This window comes from Arachis stenosperma, chromosome 4 (assembly GCF_014773155.1).
Source record: "Arachis stenosperma cultivar V10309 chromosome 4, arast.V10309.gnm1.PFL2, whole genome shotgun sequence".
NCBI classification, from domain to species: domain Eukaryota; kingdom Viridiplantae; phylum Streptophyta; class Magnoliopsida; order Fabales; family Fabaceae; genus Arachis; species Arachis stenosperma.
The window spans coordinates 91,251,619-91,277,018 of record NC_080380.1 but is presented as its reverse complement, the minus strand read 5'-3'; the positions used below and the strand labels follow the sequence as shown (position 1 = coordinate 91,277,018).

The 25,400-nt window shown below is 40.3% G+C and overlaps 1 protein-coding gene across 1 annotated transcript; it reads right to left on the bottom strand.

The window, feature by feature from the left end:
- Positions 1-1,573: 1,573 nt before the first annotated feature.
- Positions 1,574-3,715, bottom strand: LOC130975192 (uncharacterized). The gene is made up of 4 exons (XM_057900016.1): positions 2,959-3,715; positions 2,491-2,619; positions 2,120-2,280; positions 1,574-2,026 (listed from the first exon to the last, which is right to left on the bottom strand). Exons 1-4 carry the CDS (start codon positions 3,713-3,715, stop codon positions 1,574-1,576), a joined length of 1,500 nt encoding a protein of 499 aa, XP_057755999.1.
- Positions 3,716-25,400: the final 21,685 nt, after the last annotated feature.

Sequence of the window (25,400 nt, the reverse complement as noted above, 5' to 3'; positions counted from 1 at the left end):
CTTCCAATGTTCGAACTGTAAATATATGGAATTAAGTGACAATACAACCTTCAGGTGACAACTTCTAATCACCTTCTTTTCGTTCTCCTCTTGCTCTTTGCTTCCTTGAGCGAGGGTGCACCATAAGGTTCCTGTAAAGTTATTGGAAGTTGCTTGTTCCCAAAGCACTTGAGGAATAATTAGCTTGCATGTGCTTGTGTCTTATGAACTTGATTTGGTATGTGAACACCAAACTTAGTTCCTTGTTTAGTACACAATCTTGCACATACGCTGATAACTCATATCTTGTTGTTAACAAAACAATGATTAACTAAAGTCTAACTACATGTAAGTGGTTTCCCTCTATTGGTTAGAGCTAGCAATGTGTTTTGGGAGCAGGTGTAATTCTAACTAAATGTCCTTTTGGTGGAACACCAAACTTAGAATTACACTGTCTCTTTTGATTGTTCTGGTGTGAAACACCAAACTTAGCTCCTTGCAATACAGGGGAAACAACTTGTGATTTTTATTGAAATGAAGATGAAAATGACTACCTGAGGTTGGGTTGCCTCCCAACAAAGCGCTTTTTTATCATCGCTAGCTCGACGAGTCCTCACTCACTTGAGATGGTATTTCATTCTGGGGTTTTTCCCCATGTTACCCAGATAATGCTTGAGTCTTTGTCCATTCACTGTAAAAGTCTTTTCTGACCCTTCATCCATGACTTCTACATGCCCGTACGGCGAGACCTTTGTGACAAGAAAGGGCCCGGACCACCTTGATTTGAGTTTTCCTTGGAACAGCCTTAGTTTGGAATTGTATAGGAGTACTCGCTGCCCCCTTTCAAAACTTCTGGGTGCAAGATGTGAGTCATGTCTTCTCTTTGCCTTCTCCTTGTACATCTTGGTATTCTCATAGGCTTGTGACCTGAATTCCTCCATCTCTTGCAGCTGCAAGATTCTCTTTGCACCAGCAGCAATGCTATCAAAATTTAGTATCTTGATAGCCCATAAAGCTTTGTGTTCTAGCTCCAGTGGTAAGTGACAGGCATTACCGTACACCAGCTGATATGGGGACATTCCAAGTGGTGTTTTGAATGCTGTTCTGTATGCCCAAAGAGCATCATCCAGCTTCTTTGACCAATCCTTTCTTGATGCACCCACAGTCTTTTCCAAAATTCTCTTTAGTTCTCTGTTGCAGATCTCAGTTTGTCCATTTGTTTGGGGGTGGTAAGGTGTGGCTACCTTGTGTTTTACCCCATATCATAGGAGAAGGGCCTCTAATGGTCTGTTACAAAAATGGCTCCCTCAATCACTGATGAGGGCTCTTGGGACTCCAAACCGGCTAAAAATATTCTTCCTGAGGAAGTTCATAACCACCTTGTTATCATTTGTTGGAGTTGCAATTGCCTCCACCCACTTGGAGACATAATCCACAGCTACTAAGATGTACTTGTTTGCATATGAAGTTGGAAATGGCCCCATGAACTCTATTCCCCACACATCAAACAGTTCCAGCTCTAGAATGAAATTTTGTGGCATGGCATTTCTTTTGGGCAAATTTTATGCTCTTTGGCATTCGTTGCAACTTTTTACTAGTTCTTGGCGTCCTTGAAAAGGGTTGGCCAAAAGAACCCACTTTGTAGAACCTTTGCTGCAGTTCTGTCCCCTCCAAAATGGCCTCCATAACTTAAGCTGTGGAAATTCCATAACACCTCTCGTCCTTCTTCTTCCAAAACACATCTTCTGAGGACTCCATCTGAACACTTCTTGAAGAGATATGGCTCATCCCAGACAAAGTATTTTGCATCATTCATGAGCTTTCTTTTCTGATGTTTATGTATCTCTGGTGGTAAAGCCTTAGTTGCCTTGAAGTTGGCTATGTCTGCAAACCATGGAGCCTTGTGAACTATCATCAACTGCTCATCAGGGAAGAGCTCGTTCACTTGAGTATCATGTCCCCCACCTTCATCCTGAGGGATTCTGGAGAGGTGATCTGCTACCTTGTTCTCCACTCCTTTCTTGTCTCTGATTTCAATATCAAATTCCTGCAACAATAAGATCCATCTTATTAGTCTTGGTTTTGATTCTTGCTTAGCAAACTAATATTTAAGTGCCGTGTGATCTGTGAGAACAATCACTTTTGCACCAATGAGGTATGATCTAAACTTGTCAAATGCGAATACTATTGCCAACAGTTCCTTTTCGGTTGTGGTATAATTTCTTTGAGCATCATTAAGGACCTTGCTGGCATAGTATATCACATGGACTAAGCTATCTTTCCTCTGTCCTAACACTGCCCCTATTGCATAATCAGATGCATCACACATTAGTTCAAAAGGTAAGTTCCAATCAGGTGGGGAGATGATAGGTGCAGAGGATAGCCTCATTTTCAAGTTCTCAAAAGCCAACATGCATGTTTCATCAAAGACAAATGGTGTGTCAGCTACAAGGAGATTGCTTAAGGGCTTTGCTATCTTTGAACAATCCTTAATAAACCTTCTGTAAAAACCTGCATGCCCTAAAAAGCTCCTAATTGCCTTGACATCACCGGGTGGAGGAAGTTTTTCAATAATTTTCACTTTAGCTCTGTCCACCTCAATACCCTGGTTAGAAACCTTATGACCAAGCACTATTCCTCCTGTCACCATGAAGTGACATTTTTCCCAGTTCAAAACCAGATTGGTCTCTTGACATCTCTTCAATACCAGGGCTAGGTGATGTAGGCAACTAGGAAAAGAATCTCCAAATACTGAAAAATCATCCATAAAAACTTCAATGAATTTCTCTATCATGTCCGAGAAGATAGAAAGCATGCAGCGTTGGAACGTTGCAGGTGCATTACATAGCCCAAATGGCATGCGCCTATAGGCAAACACTCCATATGGGCATGTGAAGGAGGTTTTCTCTTGGTCTCTAGGATCAACCACTATTTGGTTATATCCTGAATAGCCATCGAGAAAACAATAAAATGCATGGCCTGCAAGTCGTTCCAACATCTGGTCCATGAATGGAAGCGGGAAATGATCTTTTCGTGTAGCTTCATTGAGTTTTCTGTAGTCTATGCACATCCGCCATCCAGTGACGGTCCTTGTAGGAATTAATTCGTTCCTCTCATTTGGAACTACAGTTATTCCTCCCTTCTTTGGGACAACATGTACAGGGCTGACCCATGGGCTGTCTGAGATAGGGTATATCACCCCTCCCTGCCATAACTTCATAACCTCTTTCTGCACCACGTCTTTCAAAATTGGGTTCAGCCTCCTTTGAGATTGAATGGATGGTTTGGCATCTTCTTCTAGCAGTATCTTGTGCATACATATGGCTGAGCTTATTCCTTTCAGGTCAGCAAGCGTCCATCCATTGGCATCCTTGTGCCTCCGTAGTACTTGGAGTAGTTCATCCTCTTGATCCTGGTTGAGGGATGAGCTTATGATTACTGGGTAACTTCCGTTTTTCCCCAAATATGCATATTTGAGAGTAGGTGGCATTGCTTTGAGCTCAAGCTTTGGTGCCTCTGACTTTTGATTTTCCACCTTGGGCACTTCTTGTGTATGAATTTCTATTGCTGCAACCTCTTCACTTGATTCATATTCCTCCCCTACTACCCTCTCTGGCTCTTCAGGTTCTTCTTCCTCAAAGTCCTCATGTACTTCTTCCTCAAGCGCATCTAACCTCATGCATTCCCCGAATTGCTCTGGTGGGTAACTCATGGCCTTGAATACGTTGAAGGTCATCTCTTCATTGTGTAATCTCAAGGTGAGGTCACCTTTTTGGACGTCAATGACAGCTCCTGCAGTGGCCAAGAAGGCCTCCCCAGGATAATGGAAGCATTGGGTTCCTCTTGCATATCCAGGACCACAAAATCTGCTGGGAATATGAACTCTCCCACCTTTACCAACAAATCCTCTACTATGCCGTGAGGGAACTTGAATGATCGGTCTGCCAATTGTAGGGCCATCTTTGTTGGTTTAGCCTCTTCGATATTCATCTTCCTCATCATAGCTACTGACATCAAATTGATGCTGGCTCCTAAGTCACAAAGAGCCTTTTCTACCGTGATCTCACCTATGACACAGGGGATCTGAAAACTCCTTGGATCCTTCAATTTCTGGGGTAATTTGTGCTGAATGATAGCACTGCATTCTTCGGTCAGTATCACAGTTTCGTTGTTCTTCCAGCTTCTCTTCTTAGTCATGAGCTCCTTTAAGAACTTGGCATAGAGAGGCATTTGTTCTATTGCTTCAGCAAAGGGTATGTTGATTTGTAGCTTTTTGAAGATTTCTAAAAATCTCAAAAATTGGTTGTCATCCCCCTTTTTCTTCAATTGTTGAGGGTATGGAACTCTCGGGACATCCGGCTTCAGCTTCCCTTCTTCTTTTTGACTTTTAGAAGTTGGGCTCTGATCTCCATCTTGCCTTTCTCCTTCGTCAATTGACTCTTCTTCTAGTTTCTTCTGGTCAAATCCCTTCAGTTCCTTCCCACTCCTTAGAGTGATAGCTTGACACTTCTCCTTTTTACTTCTATTGTTGCTAGAAGTTCGATTGAATAGGTAACCAACTTGTGTTTCAAGCTTCTCAATGGCAGCATCTTGGTTCTGCATATTTGACTGCACTTCCTCTCGAAATGCTTTACTGTCTTGGATGTCTCTGCATATGCTCTCAAGCAGGGTTTCAATTTTAGAGATTTGGTCATCAAATGAATGTATGTTGGGGGTAGAGGTAGAAGAGTGAGATGTATTGCTGTGGTTTTGTTGGTATGTCCTCTGTGTGAATTGTTGGGGAGCTGTGTTGTTGGGGTTGTGACGTCTCTGATCTTGGCCTTGGTCTTGTTGATTCCCCCACCCAAAGTTTGGGTGATTCCGCCATCCAGGGTTGTAGGTCTTGGAGTATGGATCATGGTTGTATCTAGGTGAATTCTCATTGTAGTTGGCTTGCTCCTGAGTGCCTTCTTCCTCTTCACTTGCTTCCTCTTGAGTTGAAGTGGTGATTGCTGCCACTTGACTTCTCTCCATCTTCTTGGTGAGGTCAGCTAGCTGCTTAGTGATGAGCTTGTTTTGAGCAAGCAGAGCATCTACATTGTTCAGCTCCATTACACCTCTAGTGTTCCCTCTTTCGGAAGCATAGAAGTAGTCATTCTCAGTTACAGTTTCAATGACATCTATGGCTTCCTCGATGGTCTTCTTCTTGTTCAAAGAACCTCCGGATGAATGGTCTACGGCCTTCTTAGATTCATATGACAGTCCTTCATAGAAGATGTGCAGCTGCACCCATTCGTTGAACATATCAGATGGACATCTCCTTGTTAGGTCTTTAAACCTCTCCCATGCTTCATATAGAGTCTCACCATCTTGTTGCCTGAAAGTTTGGACCTCAGCTCTCAGCCGATTGACTCGTTGAGGAGGGTAAAATCTTGCCAAGAATCTGTTCATAACATTATCCCAAGTTGTCAAGCTATCCTTTGGAAAAGACTCCAACCACTTGGTTGCCTTGTCTCTGAGAGAGAATGGGAACAACAACAGTCTATAGACGTCTAGTTGAACGCCATTGGACTTCACTGTGTCACATATTCTCAGGAATGTGTTTAAGTGTTGGTTGGGGTCTTCTTGAACACCTCCTCCGAACGAGCAATTGTTCTGAACGAGGGTGATGAGCTGTGGCTTTAGTTCAAAGTTGTTGGCATGGATGGTTGGTTTTTGGATGCTACTTCCGCAATTCCCTGGGTTTGGGTTAATGTAAGAGCCCAAGACTCTTCTATCTTCCCCACCAGGATTTGCTCTATCTCCTCCACCATGGTTGTGCACCTCTTCCTCACGATGGTCCTCCATGGTTGTTTCAAAGTATTTTTCAAAGTGTTCCTCTTCTTCTTCAGCACCCACTACACGTTTTTCTTTTGCCTCCCTTCTGAATCTTAAGAAGGTTCTCTCAGGTTCAGAATCAAAGGAAGTTGAAGCTCCGCTTCTTCTCCCTGTCATACAACCAACAGAGTACAAGCAAGAAAAGCAATGCAGAAAGTATCTTGTTAGAATAACTTGTTAGTGTCAGTGATGCAATATATCAAACAGTTAGTGGGTTAGTGAACTGAATTGTAAATAGCAAAGAAAAACTCAGAAACAGGGGAGGGGAAGAATTAAACTAAGACGGAAAGCAAATTAACCAAACAGAAAATTAAATCAAACAAAATACAAATGCTCAATCTAGTGATCCTCTAATGTAATCATTGTCGATGCACAATCAATCCCCGGCAACGGCGCCATAAACTTGATCGGGGGAAAATTTGTCTCTCAACAAATCTCCATTCGGCAAGTGTACCGATTTTGTCGTCAAGTAAAAACTCACAATAGAGTGAGGTCGAATCCCACAGGGATTGATTGATCAAGCAACTTTAATTAGAGGAATAATCTAGTTGAGCGAATCCATGAATAGAGTTGATAATTACAGAAATTAAAATGGCAGGAAAGTAAATGACTGAAAGTAAATAGCAGAATTGTAAATGGGAATGGGGGAATTGCTCATAAAAGTAAATTGCAGAAAATAAAGAGAATGGGTAAGATCAGAAATGGGGAGTTCATTGGGCTTAGGAGATGTTGCATTCTCCGGATCAATTTCATTTTCATCTCTTCCTCAATCAATGCACTCATTGATCTCCTTGGCAATCTTAAGTGATTGAATCACAATTTCTTGCAATTCAATCTCTCAAATCTTGATCAATAGCCAATTCCTTGGTCAATTGTTCATGAGAAGAGATGAAGTGTGGTCACTGATTATACCACATGCACTTCCCAAATCAAATGCTTAGAGGGTTATAGCCATATACCCATCCATACTCAATTTGGTCTAGCATGAGAAAGCATTTCTAGCTAATCTCTTAATTCCTCTTTCAAGGATCCGAAGAGATCCATGTTTGAATAGCTTCTTTTCCAAGATAACTATCCAATTGGCTGAGGATCGAAAGCTTTCAAGTAAAATCAAAAGGAAAGATAGAAGAAGAATAAGAAAATTAGTATTGATCCATCAAACTACAACAGAGCTCCCTAACCCAATGAAAGGGTTTTAGTTGTTCATAGCTCTAGAAATCAAAATCAAAGATGGAGAATACATGATAAAGCTAGAAGTACAAAGAAAGTAAATACAAAGAGTAGTTCTCTGTCCTAGCTCCTCCCAAAAGCTCCTCTCTCTTTCAAAACTACTCCTATATATACTACTCTTCTCAGCTTCTAGTTAGCTCTTCAAGTCTTGGGCCTCTGGATCTTTGAGTTTGAAGCAGTTCCTTTCTTCAATTGGGCTTGGCTTACTTGCAGAGAGATAGTGTGAAGTGGGCATAGACTTTAGCTCAAGACATTAGGGGTTTTTATCATTTAATGAAAATACAAGTTCGAGAACGTTAGTGACACTTAACATTGTCGCTAACGTTGCCATGCACCCCTTTGCCTCACGTTAAAGCCCACGTTAACTGGGTTAACGTGGCTTTTAACGTTGCCTTGTTAGCCTTCGAGAACGTTAGTGACACTCAACATTGTCACTAACGTTCAAGTGTGCCCCTTCTTGCTTCACGTTAAAGCTCACGTTAACTAGGTTAACGTGGCTTCTAACGTGGCTTTTGCCAACCTTCGAGAACGTTAGTGACACTCAACATTGTCACTAACGTTCAATTGTGCCCCTAGGTCTCACGTTAGAGTCCACGTTAACTAGGTTAACGTGGCTTCTAACGTGGCCATTCTTAGCCATCCCAACGTTAGTGACAATGTTGAGTGTCACTAACGTTGGCTCATTCTTCATTCCTCATCGTTAGATTCCACGTTAACCAAGTTAACGTGGAAGTCAACGTGGCTCTTGGGGGTTGTGTGGTTGCTCCAACGTTAGTGACAATGTTGAGTGTCACTAACGTTTTCGACAACTCTCCGTCTCTTACATTAGCTCCCACGTTAACCAAGTTAACGTGGGGGTTAACGTGGCTCTTTGCACCTTAGGCCAACGTTAGTGACAATGTTGAGTGTCACTAACGTTGACTTCTCTTCCCCCTTTAACGTTAGAGGCCACGTTAACTAGGTTAACGTGGCTTCTAACGTGGCCATTTGTGAGCAATTGCCAACGTTAGTGACAATGTTGAGTGTCACTAATGTTGGCTCAACTTCTCTTCTCCACGTTAGAGTTCACGTTAACTTAGTTAACGTGACTCTTTAACGTGGGCATTGATGGCTTTTGAGAGTGTTTTTGGCAATTACTTTTCTCCTTAACTTTGCAAGTTACCTCCCATTCCTTGCTTCCTTTGGTCCTGAAATCAAGCAATAGAGTGCATCAAAGTTCTAGTCCAAGTCATGGGTAATGCAATATACAATTTTGTCATTAAAATCATGCAAAATCCTCATGAAACAATGTAAAATGCACAATGTATGCTTGAATCAAGGTCTGAGTGAATATCTGCCCAAAACTAACTTATTTCCTAAGAAAATGCATGAAATTACCTAAAAACAGTAAAGAAAAGGTCAGTGAAACTGGCCAAAATGCCCTGGCATCAAGCCTCTTCGGGTGTTAATGAGCGGATAATTTATACGCTTTTTGGCATTATTTTTAGTATGTTTTTAGTATGATTTAGTTAGTTTTTAGTATATTTTTATTAGTTTTTAGTTAAAATTCACTTTTCTGGACTTTACTATGAGTTTGTGTATTTTTCTGTGATTTCAGGTATTTTCTGGCTGAAATTGAGGGATCTGAGCAAAAATCTGATTTAGAGGCTGAAAAGGACTGCAGATGCTGTTGGATTCTGACCTCCCTGCATTCGAAGTGGATTTTCTGGAGCTACAGAAGCCCAATTGGCGCGCTCTCAACGGAATTGGAAAGTAGACATCCTGGGCTTTCCAGCAATGTATAATAGTCCATACTTTGCCCGAGATTTGATGGCCCAAACCGGCGTTGCAAATCAGCCTCAGAACTTCCAGCGTTTAACGCTGGAACTGGCATAAAACTTGGAGTTAAACGCCCAAACTGGCATGAAAGCTGGCGTTTAACTCCAGAAGAGGTCTCTACACATGAAAGCTTCAATGCTCAGCCCAAGCACACACCAAGTGGGCCCGGAAGTGGATTTTTCTGTCATTTACTCATTTCTGTAAACCTTAGGTTACTAGTTCACTATTAATAGGATCTTTTGACATTGTATCTGTACCTCATGACACTTTACACGTTTCTTTGTGTACCTTCCACGGCATGAGTCTCTAAACCCCATGGTTGGGGGTGAGGAGCTCTGCTGTGTCTTGATGGATTAATGCAATTACTACTGTTTTTCATTCAATCATGCTTGCTTCCATTCTAAGATATTACTTGTTCTTAAACCGGATGAATGTGATGATCCGTGACACTCATCATCATTCTCAACTATGAACGTGTGCCTGACAACCACCTCCGTTCTACCTTAGATTAAGTAGATATCTCTTGCATTCTTTAACCGGAATCTTCGTGGTATAAGCTAGAACTGATGGCGGCATTCAAGAGAATCCGGAAGGTCTAAACCTTGTCTGTGGTATTCTGAGTAGGATTCAATGATTGAATGACTGTGACGAGCTTCGAACTCCTGAAGGCGGGGCGTTAGTGACAGACGCAAAAGAATCACTGGATTCTATTCCGGCCTGATCGAGAACCGACAGATGGATAGCCGTGCCGTGACAGGGTGCGTTGAACATTTCCACTGAGAGGATGGGAGGTAGCCATTGACAACGGTGAAACCCTACATACAGCTTGCCATGGAAGGAGCCTTGCGTGCTTGAAGAAGGAGACAGTAGGAAAGCAGAGATTCAGAAGATGGAGCATCTCCAAAACCTCAACCTGTTCCCCATTACTGCAAAACAAGTACTTATTTCATGTTCTTTTGCTTTTCACAATCAATCCTGATAATTTCTGATATCCTGACTAAGATTTACAAGATAACCATAGCTTGCTTCAAGCCGACAATCTCCGTGGGATCGACCCTTACTCACGTAAGGTATTACTTGGACGACCCAGTGCACTTGCTGGTTAGTTGTGCGGGATTGCAAAAGTGTGATTGCAATTTCGTGCACCAAGTTTTTGGCGCCGTTGCCGGGGATTGTTCGAGTTTGGACAACTGACGGCTTATCTTGTTGCTTAGATTAGGACTGTTTTATTTTTGTTCGTTTAGAGTCTTTTAGTTGAGTCTAGTTTCATATTTTAAGTTTGGTGTCAATTGCATGCTTTTGTTTTTCTTCAAATTTTCGAATTTGCATGTCTTTAGTCCCTTTTTGTTCCGTAAAAATTCTAAGTTTGGTGTCCTCTTTGTGTTTTTCCTTTAAAATTTTCGAAAAAAAGTTGTGTTTGATTTTCTAAAATTTTAAGTTTGGTGTCATTTTGCTGTTTTTCTCTTTCTTCATTTCAAAAATCAAATCTTTTTCATAAAAATTTTTTTCAATCATATCTTTCTAATTGCTAATCTCAAAATCTTTTTAATTAACTAATTGATTCAGTTTTCAATTTGCTTTGATCTTATTTGCTTTTAATTTTCGAATTTTTAATTTATTTTCTTTTTGTTTTATTTTATTTTAATTTTTCGGTTAATTCAAAAAAAAAACAACAAAATTTATCTGTTTGCAATCCATATCACTTCCCTTTATCCATTATGGACCTAAGTGGGATTGATCAGTCCAGAAGGACTCTGGGGTCATATGCTAACCCCATTACAGCTGCATATGGGAGTAGCATCTGTACACCTCCCATCAAAGCAAGCAGCTTTGAGCTAAACCCTCAACTCATTATCATAGTGCAGCAAAATTGCCAGTATTCCAGTCTTCCTCAGGAAGAGCCTACTGAGCTTCTGGCACAGTTTTTACAAATTGCTGACGCAGTACATGATAAAGAGGTGGATCAGGATGTCTACAGACTATTACTGTTTCCATTTGCTATAAAAGATCAAGCTAAAAGGTGGTTGAATAACCAACCTACAGCAAGCATAAAGACATGGAAACAGTTATCAGACAAATTCCTGAATCATTTTTACCCTCCAAAGAGGATGACACAGCTAAGGCTGGACATCCAAGGCTTTAAACAAGAGGATAATGAATCCCTTTACAATGCCTGGGAGAGGTATAGAGGTATGCTAAGAAAATGCCCCTCTGAAATATTTTCAGAGTGGGTACAGTTAGACATCTTCTACTATGGGCTTACAGAAAAAGCTCAGATGTCTTTAGACCACTCAGCTGGTGGATCTATACACATGAGGAAGACTATTGAAGAGGCTCAAGAGCTTATAGACACTGTTGCTAGAAACCAATATTTGTACTCTAGCAATGAGTTCTCTCCAAAAGAGGAAGTCATGGCAGTAGTCACTGATCCTAATCCTCAAGAACAGATGATTGAGCTTAATCAACAATTGCTCCTGATGACAGAACAGCTAGCAGAATTTAAAGAGATACTCCATGAAACTAAAGTTGCTAACAAGAACATAGAACTACAGTTGAATCAAGCAAAACAGCAAATATCTAAACAGATAACAGAGGAATGTCAAGCAGTTCAACTGAGGAGTGGTAGGACACTGAATAACACTGCTCAAAAGAGCAAAAAGCCAAATAAGGAACAATTGACAGAGGACAACCAAACCACTGTTCAAAATCCCTCTGAGGACGGTAAGAGCCCAGAGAGGAATGCTATTGGCGTTCAAACGCCAGAAGGGGAAGGAAAGCTGGCGTTAAACGCCCATTCCTTACCCAGTTCTGGCGTTCAAACGCCAGAAAAGGGAGAGAAGTTGGCGTTTAACGCCCAATCTTCACCCATTCCTGGCGTTCAGATGCCAAGGGAGGATCAGACACCTGAGAGTGCTGACAGTAATCCCTCTAAAAAGGCTTCTTCAACCACTTCTGTAAGAAATAAACCTGCAGCATCTAAGGTTGAAGAATATCAAGCCAAGATGCCTTATCCTCAGAAACTCCGCAAAGCAGAACAGGATAAGCAATTTGCCCGCTTTGCAGACTATTTAAGGACTCTTGAAATAAAGATTCCGTTTGCAGAGGCACTTGAGCAAATACCTTCTTATGCTAAGTTCATGAAAGAGATCCTAAGTCATAAGAAGGATTGGAGAGAAACTGAAAAAGTGTTTCTCACTGAAGAATGCAGTGCAGTCATTCTGAAAAGTTTACCAGAAAAGCTTCAAGATCCAGGAAGCTTTATGATACCATGCACATTAGAAGGTGCCTGCACCAAGACAGCCCTATGTGATCTTGGAGCAAGCATCAATCTAATACCTGCATCCACTATCAGAAAGCTTGGGTTGACTGGAGAAGTCAAACCAACCCGGATATGCCTCCAACTTGCTGATGGCTCCATTAAACATCCATCAGGCATAATAGAGGATATGATTGTTAAGGTTGGGCCATTTGCCTTTCCAACTGACTTTGTGGTGCTGGAAATGGAAGAGCACAAAAGTGCAACTCTCATTCTAGGAAGACCTTTCCTAGCAACTGGACGAACTCTCATTGATGTACACAAAGGGGAAGTAACCCTGAGAGTCAATGAAGATGAGTTCAAGTTGAATGCTGTAAAAGCTATGCAGCATCCAGACACACCAAATGACTGCATGGGCACTGACATTATTGACTCTCTGGTAGAAGAGATCAATATGACTGAAAGCCTAGAATCAGAGCTTGAAGACATCTTCAAGGATGTTCAACCTGATCAAGAAGAACCACAGGAAACAAAGGAATTTTCGAAAATTCCTCAGGAGGAGGATAAGCCTCCCAAACCTGAACTCAAACCACTACCACCATCCCTGAAGTATGCATTTCTAGGAGAGGGTGACACTTTTCCAGTGATTATAAGCTCTGCTTTAAATCCACAGGAAGAGGAAGCACTGATTCAAGTGCTAAGGACACACAAGACAGCTCTTGGGTGGTTCATAAGTGATCTTAAGGGCATTAGCCCAGCCAGATGCATGCACAAGATCCTGTTGGAGGATAATGCCAAACCAGTGGTCCAACCACAGAGGAGGCTAAATCCTACCATGAAGGAGGTGGTGCAGAAAGAGGTCACTAAATTACTAGAGGCTGGGATTATTTATCCTATTTTTGATAGCCCCTGGGTGAGCCCTGTACAAGTTGTCCCCAAGAAGGGAGGCATGACAGTGGTTCATAATGAAAAAAATGAACTGGTTCCTACAAGAACAGTCACAGGGTGGCGTATGTGTATTGACTACAGAAGGCTCAATACAGCCACCAGAAAGGATCATTTTCCTTTACCATTCATAGACCAAATGCTAGAAAGACTAGTTGGTCATGATTATTACTGCTTTTTGGATGGCTATTCAGGCTACAACCAAATTGCAGTAGACCCTCAGGACCAAGAGAAAACAGCATTTACTTGCCCTTCTGGCGTGTTTGCCTACAGGAGGATGCCTTTTGGTCTGTGTAATGCTCCTGCAACCTTTCAGAGATGCATGTTATCCATCTTCTCTGATATGGTGGAGAAATTCCTGGAAGTCTTCATGGATGACTTCTCAGTATATGGAGACTCATTCAGCTCCTGTCTTAATCACCTAGCACTTGTCCTGAAAAGGTGCCAAGAGACTAACCTGGTTTTAAACTGGGAAAAATGTCACTTTATGGTGACTGAAGGAATTGTCCTTGGGCACAAAATTTCAAGCAGGGGAATAGAGGTGGATAAGGCAAAGGTAGAGGTAATTGAAAAGTTACCACCACCTGCCAATGTTAAGGCAATCAGAAGCTTTTTGGGGCATGCAGGATTTTACAGAAGGTTCATAAAGGATTTTTCGAAAATTGCAAAACCTTTGAGTAACCTGCTAGCTGCTGACACACCATTTGTGTTTGACACACAGTGTCAGCAGGCGTTTGAGACCCTGAAAGCTAAGCTGGTCACAGCACCAGTCATCTCTGCACCAGATTGGACATTGCCATTTGAATTAATATGTGATGCCAGTGACCATGCCATTGGTGCAGTGCTGGGACAGAGGCATAACAAGCTTCTGCACGTCATTTATTATGCCAGCCGTGTTCTAAATGACGCACAGAAGAATTACACAACCACAGAAAAAGGGTTACTTGCAGTGGTCTATGCCATTGACAAGTTTAGATCCTATCTAGTGGGATCCAAAGTGATTGTGTACACTGACCATGCTGCTCTTAAATACCTACTCACAAAGCAGGATTCAAAACCCAGGCTAATAAGATGGGTGTTGCTTCTGCAAGAGTTTGATATAGAAATAAGAGACAGAAAAGGGACAGAGAACCAGGTAGCTGATCATCTGTCCCGAATAGAACCAGTAGCTGGGGCGTCCCTCCCTTCTACTGAGATCTCTGAGACCTTCCCAGATGAGTAACTCTTTGCCATTCAGGAAGCTCCATGGTTTGCAGATATTGCAAACTATAAAGCTGTGAGGTCATACCCCAGGAGTACAGCAGAGTGCAAAGAAAGAAATTAATTTCAGATGCCAAGTACTACCTATGGGATGAGCCATATCTCTTTAAGAGATGTGCAGATGGAATGATCCGCAGATGTGTACCCAGAGAAGAAGCACAAAGGATCCTATGGCACTGCCATGGATCACAGTACGGAGGACATTTTGGAAGTGAGCGAACAGCCGCTAAAGTCCTCCAATGTGGCTTCTACTAGCCTACTCTCTATAAAGACTCTCGAGAGTTTGTGCGTAACTGTGACAGTTGCCAAAGAGCTGGTAACTTGCCTCACGGATATGCCATGCCTCAACAAGGGATATTAGAGATAGAATTGTTTGATGTATGGGGAATTGACTTCATGGGTCCATTCCCACCATCATACTCAAACACTTACATTCTGGTGGCAGTGGACTATGTATCTAAATAGGTAGAAGCAATTGCTACACCCACTAATGATACCAAGACCGTGCTGAAATTCCTCCAGAAACACATCTTCAGCAGGTTTGGTGTTCCCAGAGTACTAATCAGTGACGGGGGCACTCATTTCTGCAATAGACAGCTATACTTTGCTATGGTCAGATATGGAATTAGCCACAAGGTGGCAACTCCTTATCATCCACAGACAAATGGGCAAGCTGAAGTCTCAAACAAAGAATTAAAAAGAATCCTAGAACGGACTGTGATAGCCCGAAGAAAGGATTGGGCAAAGAGTTTGGATGATGCTCTGTGGGCATACAGAACAGCATTCAAGACTCCTATAGGAACCTCTCCATACCAACTAGTGTATGGGAAGGCCTGTCATCTGCCCGTGGAACTGGAACATAAAGCCTACTGGGCAACCAGATTCCTAAACATGGATGCTCAGTTAGCTGGTGAAAAAAGATTGCTCCAGCTGAATGAGCTAGAAGAGTTCAGACTCAATGCCTTTGAAAATGCAAAAATTTATAAGGAAAAGGCAAAGAAATGGCATGACAAGAAGTTGTCAACCAGAGTCTTTGAGCCTGGACAAAAAGTTCTGCTCTTCAACTCTAGGCTCAAATTGTTTCCAGGAAAACTTAAATCCCGGTGGAGGGGTCCGTATGTGATTACAGGAGTGTCACCATATGGATATGTTGAGCTTCAGGATATTGATTCTGACAAAAAGTTCATTGTTGATGGACAAAGAATCAAGCATTATCTTGAAGGCAATTTTGAGCAGGAATGCTCAAAACTGAGACTTGAGTGATTCTCAGTAAAGGTCCAGCTAAAGACAGTAAAGAAGCGCTTGCTGGGAGGCAACCCAGTCATTAGTAGGTCATATGTTTTGTTTTTACAGAGGCAAGTAGCAAAAATGAAGGAATTCACAGAGTTACAGAAGGATTCAGCGCAAAAAGCAGGCAAAAAGAACTTATTGGCAAAAAAACGCCAGTAAGGGGCATTTTGGGCGTTAAACGCCAGAATGGGCACCATTCTGGGCGTTTAACGCCAGTGAGGATGCCATTTTGGGCGTTAAACGCCAGAATGGGCACCATTCTGGGCGTTTAACGCCAGGTGTGCAGCATCCTGGGCGTTTAGAAAAACGCCCAGTGACAAAGGGGATTCTGGCGTTTAATGCCAGCCAGGGCACCTGGCTGGGCGTTAAACGCCCAAAAGGGGCAACAAATAGGCGTTAAACGCCATAATGGGTGCCATTCTGGGCGTTTAACGCCAGAAAGGTGGGGGACCAAGATTTCATTTTTCAATCAAATTTTTTCAAACTTTCCTTTTCTTACCCATACCTTTCTACATAAATACACTTCAACTTTTCATCATCCACTTTCAAATCTTCAAAAATCAAAACCATTCTTCAAATCTATCTCAAATCAACCCCAAATCTTATTCAAAAACTCACCCTTTTCTCAAATCCTCTCCATATCTTCTCAAATCTCTTTTCAATTTTTCGAAATCTCCTTTCCCCCTTATAAAAACAAGTTCGGCCTCCTCATTCCCCCACACCATTCGAATTTGCTCTTCTCCTCTCTCTCTTCTCTCCTTTCTTTTGCTTGAGGACAAGCAAACCTCTAAGTTTGGTGTGCTTTTCCGTGATCACTAAGCCAAGATTCATCAAGATCATGGCTCCTAAGGGAAAACAAACCAATTTAAGAGGAAAGAAAGAGAATAATCCAAAGAATCTTTGGAATCAAGAGAAGTTCTTAACTAAAGAACATGAAGACCATTATCACAAAATAATGGGTCTGAGGTTAGTGATCTCGGAAGTTAAATTTGATCTGAAAGAAGATGAATATCCGGGGATCCAAGAGCAAATTCGAAACAGAGGATGGGAAGTTCTAACCAATCCTGAGATAAAGGTTGGAAGGAATATGGTTCAGGAATTATACTCAAATCTGTGGCTAACAGATAAGCAGAGAATGACTGGAACTGCTTACCATACCTACAGAACCATGGTCAGAGGGAAAGTTATGTACTTCCATCTGGACAAAATAAGAGAGATCTTCAAGTTACCTCAACTGCAAGATGATCCTGAATCCTTTAATAGGAGAATGGTGAGAGCAGATAAAGGGTTGGATCAAGTTCTAGAGGACATATGCCTCCCTGGAACTAAGTGGATAACCAATTCAAAGGGTGTCCCAAACCAACTCAAGAGGGGAGACCTCAAACCAATTGCAAGAGGTTGGCTAGACTTTATTGGGCGTTCCATATTGCCCACTAGCAACCGTTCTGAGGTCACTATCAAGAGAGCAGTGATGATTCATTGCATTATGCTTGGAAAAGAAGTGGAGGTCTATCATGTGATTGCTTGTGAGATCTACACAATTGCAAATAAGAATTTTACTGAAGCCAAACTGGCTTACCCAAGCCTGATCTCCTTGCTCTGTAAAGAGGCTGGGGTAAAGATGGGAGTAGATGAATTCATACCCATTGAACATCCAATCACCAAGAAGTCAATGGAAGGACAAACACAAGATAACTCTATCAAAAGGAGGGCGCAGGAATTCCTCCCTGAATTTCCTGAAATTGGCTACTAGGCCAGCCTGGAAGCATCTATCACCAAGTTGCAAGAAACTATGGAGCAACTTAAGGAAGAACAGCAGAATCAGAACTGCATGCTCTGCAAATTGCTGAAGGAACAAGAGAAGCAGGGGCGTGAGCTTCAAGAGATAAAACGCCAAAAGCTCTCCCCTCAAGTGGAGGGAGCATCCACTTCTCAGAATCAAGGTTGTTGAGTCCTAACTCTGTGAAAACCTCTATCATTAGGAGCCTATTTAAATTTCCTGTTTTCTATTTTTTCTCTAGTCTCATCTTATATCTATTTTTGAGTCTTGTTCTTAATTCATAATTAATAAAATTTAAAATTCATGTCTTAAAGCTATGAATGTCCTATGAATCCATCACCTCTCTTAAATGAAAAATGCTTTAATCACAAAAGAACAAGAAGTACAGGATTTCGAATTTATCCTTGAAACTAGTTGAATTAGTTTGATGTGGTGACAATAATTTTTGTTTTTCCGAATGAATGCTTGAACAGTGCATATGTCTTTTGAATTTGTTGCTTTGAGAATGTTAAAAATTGTTGGCTCTTGAAAGAATGAGGGAAAAAGAGAACTGTTATTGAGGATCTGAAAAATCATCAAATTGATTCTTGAAGCAAGGAAAAGCAGTGAATTCAAAAAAAAAAATTTCGAAAAAAAAAGAGAGAGAGAAAAAAAGAAAAAGAAAGAAATAAAGTTGTGATCCAAGGCAAAAAGAGTGTGCTTAAGAACCCTGGACACCTCTAATTGGGGACTTTAGCAAAGCTGAGTCACAATCTGAAAAGGTTGACCCAATTATGTGTCTGTGGCATGTGTGTATCCGGTGGTAATACTGGAAGACAAAGTGCTTTGGGCCACAGCCAAGACTCATGACATAGCTATGCTCAAGAATCATTATACTTAAACTAGGAGAATCAATAACACTATCTGAGTCTGAGTACTTATAGATGCCAATCATTCTGAACTTCAAAGGATAAAGTGAGATGCCAAAACTGTTCGGAAGCAAAAAGCTACTGGTCCTGCTCATCTAATTGGAACTATGTTTCTTTGATATTTCGGAGTCTATAGTATATTCTCTTCTTTTTATTCTATTTTGATTTTCAGTTGCTTGGGGACAAGCAACAATTTAAGTTTGTTGTTGTGATGAGCGGATAATTTATACGCTTTTTGGCATTATTTTTAGTTTGTTTTTAGTATGATTTAGTTAGTTTTTAGTATATTTTTATTAGTTTTTAGTTAAAATTCACTTTTCTGGACTTTACTATGAGTTTGTGTGTTTTTCTGTGATTTCAGGTATTTTCTGGCTGAAATTAAGGGATCTGAGCAAAAATCTGATTTAGAGGCTGAAAAGGACTGCAGATGCTGTTGGATTCTGACCTCCCTGCACTCTAAGTGGATTTTCTGGAGCTACAAATACCCAATTGGCGCGCTCTCAACGGCATTAGAAAGTAGACATCCTGGGCTTTCCAGCAATGTATAATAGTCCATACTTTGCCCGAGATTTGATGGCCCAAACCGGCGTTGCAAATCAGCCTCAGAACTTCCAGCGTTTAACGCTGGAACTGGCATAAAACTTGGAGTTAAACGCCCAAACTGGCATGAAAGCTGGCGTTTAACTCCAGAAGAGGTCTCTACACATGAAAGCTTCAATGCTCAGCCCAAGCACACACCAAGTGGGCCCGGAAGTGGATTTTTCTGTCATTTACTCATTTCTGTAAACCTTAGGTTACTAGTTCACTATTAATAGGATCTTTTGACATTGTATCTGTACCTCATGACACTTTACACGTTTCTTTGTGTACCTTCCACGGCATGAGTCTCTAAACCCCATGGTTGGGGGTGAGGAGCTCTGCTGTGTCTTGATGGATTAATGCAATTACTACTGTTTTTCATTCAATCATGCTTGCTTCCATTCTAAGATATTACTTGTTCTTAAACCGGATGAATGTGATGATCCGTGACACTCATCATCATTCTCAACTATGAACGTGTGCCTGACAACCACCTCCGTTCTACCTTAGATTAAGTAGATATCTCTTGCATTCTTTAACCGGAATCTTCGTGGTATAAGCTAGAACTGATGGCGGCATTCAAGAGAATCCGGAAGGTCTAAACCTTGTCTGTGGTATTCTGAGTAGGATTCAATGATTGAATGACTGTGACGAGCTTCGAACTCCTGAAGGCGGGGCGTTAGTGACAGACGCAAAAGAATCACTGGATTCTATTCCGGCCTGATCGAGAACCGACAGATGGATAGCCGTGCCGTGACAGGGTGCGTTGAACATTTCCACTGAGAGGATGGGAGGTAGCCATTGACAACGGTGAAACCCTACATACAGCTTGCCATGGAAGGAGCCTTGCGTGCTTGAAGAAGGAGACAGTAGGAAAGCAGAGATTCAGAAGATGGAGCATCTCCAAAACCTCAACCTGTTCCCCATTACTGCAAAACAAGTACTTATTTCATGTTCTTTTGCTTTTCACAATCAATCCTGATAATTTCTGATATCCTGACTAAGATTTACAAGATAACCATAGCTTGCTTCAAGCTGACAATCTCCGTGGGATCGACCCTTACTCACGTAAGGTATTACTTGGACGACCCAGTGCACTTGCTGGTTAGTTGTGCGGGATTGCAAAAGTATGATTGCAATTTCGTGCACCAGGTGTCTTCCGATGCAAGAATTGTAAGAATTGAAAGCTAACAACTATTTAAAACAAAATAAAATAAAATAATAATTTCATTATGCAAAATAGGTTCGAACATTTAGAAGTATTAATTAGAAAATTTAAAGGTGAGATTTGAATTCAGTGAAATTTTTTTAGTAGGATGGTAGCACGAATCCCCACACCTTCGTATTGTTGTACCCACAAGTGCACTGGGTTGTCCAAGTAATACCTGAGCGAATCAGGGTCAATCCCACGAGGATTGTTGGTTTGAAGCAAACTATGGTTATCTTATAGGTCTTAGTCAGGCGGATCAGAAGGAGTTGGTTTAACATTGTGTAAATTACGTTTTATATCAAATATTTGGATGATAAATAGGAATAAGGAATTAAATGGAATCAATAATGGGAATAGAGTTAAGGATTACAACTGCTTTGCCTTTCTGAATTAACTCTGGTATTACTATCTTCTTTGCTTGTAAGTGATGTCTTCTATGGCAGGCTGTATGTGATCAACGCCATGGGTCGTGGTCATTAATCTCCTCTGCTACAGATTGAATGCCATTGGCCGTGGTCATCCAATCTGACGAAGGGTGAAGCACTAGCAGTTCATTCTCCTGGCAATCCTGCTCAAAATGCCACAGACAAGGTCGAATCTTTCGGATCAGAGAACGCTACTTCTTTGGATTCTAGCCTATACCATGGAGACCTTCATCTCCCTGGAAATCGGCTGAACTGGTGTCTCGAGAAGTCCCCAACGAAGTCGTGGATTAACCGTCTAAGAGATGTATAAACATATCTGTTGGCTCGTACTTTCCAGTCATGTATTCACACAAATCCAAGTAGACACGGGTGTTTGTCAGGCACGTTTGTCTTAGTGTGATGAAAAAAGCTGATTGTTCGATCATCCTATTCACCATGATGAAGATCGGATATACATCTTAGAAACAGATCAAACACGGATCGGAGAAGAAACAGTAATACTTTAATTAATTTATAGGACTCGGCAGGGCTCTTCCCCTCAACATAGGAGGGTTAGAAACTCATACTGATGTGAAAATAATGTAAAACTCGAAAATAATGTGTATCCTCCAAAAAGACGTCTGAAGCATTGTGTAAAATAACTCTTACATACAGAACATATGACTAGTAAGGGTAAAACAGTCTATTTAGTGCTAAAATCTACTTTTGGGGCCCACTTGGTGAGTGTTTGTGCTGAGCTTTGATGCGATCCACATGCTATGAGGTCTCTTGGGTGTGGAACGCTAGCTAGGGGTCCTCTCTGGGCGTTTGGACGCCGGTCTCTGCTCTTTGGGCACTGGACGCTTTGAATGGGGCAGAAAGTTGACGTTGGACCCCAAATTTGGACCTTCTAATCCAAAGTAAAGTATGAACTATTATACAATGCTGGAAAGCCCTGGAATTCAGCTTTCCATAGCCATTAAAAGCGCTCCATTTGGACTTTTGTATCTCTTGAAAAGATCTTCCGAGTGCAGGTAGGTCAGATTCGGACAACATCTGTAGTGCTTTCTCTGTCTCTGAATCAGACTTCTGCTCTAGCTCCTCAATTTCAGCCAGAAATTACCTGAAATTGCACAAAAACACATAGTAGAATCCAAAAATATGAATTTAACACTAAAACCTATAAAAACTTAATAAAAACTAAATAAAACATACTAAAAACTATATGAAAATGATGCCAAAAAGCGTATAAAATATCCGCTCATCACAACACCAAACTTAAACTATTGCTTGTCCCCAAGCAACTAAAAACATAGTAGTTGACCGGGACTTAGTAGCTTTTTGCTTCTGAATAGTTTTGGCATCTCATTATCCAATGAAACTCAAAATGGTTCGCATATTTAGGAACTTATAATCCAGATGATATTATTGACTCTCCTAGTTAAGCTCTTTTTTATTCTTGAACACAACTTTCAGAGTCTTGGCCGTGACCCTAAGCACCTTGTTTTCCAGTATTACCACCAAATACAATAATGCCACAGATACTTTAACTGGGTGAACCTTTTTAGATTGTGACTCAGTTTTGCTAGAGTCCCTAGATAGAGGTGTCCAGAGTTCTTAAGCACACTCTTTTTGCTTTGGACCACGACTTTAACCGCTCAGTCTCAAGCTTTTCACTTGACACCTTCATGTCACACGCACATTGTTAGGGACATCTTGATTAAGCCGCTTAGGCCAGGATTTTATTCCTTTAGGCCCTCATAGCCATTAATGCTCAAAGCCTTAGGTCTTTTTACTCTTGCCTTTTGGTTTAAAGGGTTACTAGCATTTTCAATCTGCTTCCTTTTCCTGCATTTTTGGCAGTAATGGATTTTTCTGCTTTTTATTTATATAATTTTTTTTCTCATGCATCTAATTTTTTTCTTTTGCAACATGATTTTTCTTTTTCATTTTGCTGCTTTTTCTTGCTTCAAGAATCAATTTTTAGATTTTTCAGATTATCAATAATATTTTTCTTTTTTCCTTTACTCTTTCAAGAGCCAACACTCTAACATTTCAACTTCAAATATGCACTATTTAATCATACATTTAAAAAACAAAAGCAATGTGACAAACACCCAATAGCATGGATCTGGATTTTCACACTAAAAGATGAAATTGTCCGTTGCAAGTATAGTCCAAACCCAATAATTGAGCATCAATCAAATGTTATCACAATTCAACCCAAATATAAATCGAGTTCAAGAGTAATTCAACCTCGGATCGTTCTTCATAGGAATGCAATTGGAGGTGTTACGCTCTTGGTTGTGGAAGGACAAAAAGGGGTGGTTTTCAAATCAAAGAACAAACGATTAAAAGAACTAAGAAGTAAAAGAACTATGACATGATCAAAATTGATATTAAAGTAAGTAAAAAGGAAATAAGATCAAAACTAGTGAAAATGCTAAGATTTGCATAAAAGAGCCTTGACTTGGGAATAATGAGGATCCAAGGAATCCTACCATCACCATAACCACAATTATGATAATTATGATGAGTTGATCTCGCTCAATTAACCCCAATCATCGAGGAGTAAGTCAAGCAAGCATAATTGACCTTAATCCATAAGTCCTAGCTAACTTTCCAAGCTAGTTGATAAAAAGCTAGTGTAAATGGAAACAAAAGTCAACTAACTACCCAAGAATTATCACTAAATGTCGGACATTATGACTCTAGTATCCTAGGAACTCAAATCCCAAGCCAAGGTGGGAAAATCTACTCAAACACTAGAGTTGGCATTTTCACAAACACCTTGTGTGCATAAAAGTGAAACATGGAAAATTGCAAAAAAAAAATAGAAAACTAACCAACTATCAACAAAACGAAATACAAATAAGAAATCAAACATAAGGGAAGCATGAAACATAAATCTATCAATCAAAACTTCAAGAAACTTAAAATTGCAATTATGAACAAAGTAACTTGAACTAAAAGGAAATGGAAGTAAATGTTGCTATAACTAAAAAGAAAATTAAGAGTACTTACAATTAAAGGAGTAAAATCCAAAATCAAAGCTTACTATAAAATGCTATAATGGAAATGGAAATGGAACCCTAAGAGAGCAATGCTACATTACTCCTACTCCTACTCCTAATTACTGTCTAAAAATATCTAAGTTAGCCCCCCTAAGCCTCTCCTTCTCCCTCCAAAAAATTCCCTTCTTCATATATATTGATATCCCCTTCATATAGCATCCAAATTCAGTTCAGCCCTCCAAAATGGGCCAAGAGGCCTCAGAAATCATGAAGCACGTGATTCATTAATGAAATCACGTGTAAGGACCTGTGCATATGCACAGATGTGTGCATACGCACACTTTGTTGAATAGGGACCTGTGCATACGCACAGGTGGTCGTGCACACGCACACATGTAAATTCCTTCTTGTGCGCACACGCACTTCGCTGTGTGTGCTTTTCCCTGTTTTCTTCATATTTTCTCCATTCTACATGCTTTCTCCCACTTTTGCCTAGCCAAACTTGCCTCAATGACCTGAAATCACTCACAAAACATATCACAGCATCGAATGGCATAAAAGTGGAATTAATTTGCTCAATTTAAGCACAAAATTGCATGTTTTCACATTTAGGATCAAATTAGGGACAAAACACAAAAGTATACTATTTAGGTACTTAAGTGTGAGTTTATGTGCTAGAATCCATCCAAATTGAGTCAAAATATGTCATCAAATATGGAGTCATCAATTCTCCCACACTTAAATAATAGCATGTCCTCATGATAAACCAACAAGGAGAAGGATAAAAAGGGGCAATCAACTTATTAAATGCAACTATCTATATGCATGCAAGTATGTATATACTATATATACCTATATATATATATATATATATATATATATATATATATATATATATATATATATATATAGTTTCCTATAAAGTCGGTGAAAAGAAACAATCAAATTCCTAAGAAAGTATAGACAAATAGGGCCAAGCAAGGAAATAGTCCAATGCAACCACAATCTAGAGAATTGATTCAAATTTCAAAATGAAGCAACTTGCAAGAATGCATGATAAGAGGTATGAAAATATAGAATTGAGTAATTGAACCCTCACTAGGTGTGTATACACTATAATCACTCGGTGTTTAGGGGTCAATTCACTCAAATCTCCTTTAATCATGCTTTCAAGGGTTTGCTTTTCATCTAACAATCAACAAAAAAGTGATGCATGAATGCAATTAGCATGAGGACTTATTAGGGTTGTAATGGGGTTAGGGTAAAGGTGGGATAGATATGGCTAAGTGGACTACAATGATTGAATCCTTGATTAGTTTAAACTTCCAACTCAACCTATATCAATCAAATCAAAACAAAATGCAATCCTAACCTTCCATCATTTCTTTTTCAGAAACACTCATGTATGATTTATCATTCACATCACATATGCATTCCTTATTCACTTTTCTTTTCTTCGGGGCAATTGTTGTTCCCTTTTTATTAATGAAGTTTTTTTTAAATAAATGCATATGGTTTAGTAGTTCATACATGATTGTTCCCATTTTCTAAAATTTTTAACGAAATACCCAAATTAAACATTTTCATTCACTACCAATGTTTCCCAAAATTCCCCCACATTTAAATATTACACACTCCTTAACCTAAGTTAATCAAGGATACAATCCAAGGTAAATCATGGTTTTTCGTTTAAGGTTGTAATGTGCTAATGTCAAGAACAATGGGATAATTAAAGCTCAAAGGGCTTAACAATTGTAAATGCAAAGGGTATGCTATATGGGTAAAGTAGGCTTTAAATAAAGATGGCCTCAATCATGCTCAATGCAATCCAAGACATCAATCATTGGAACTAAAGAATCAAGCAAAACCAA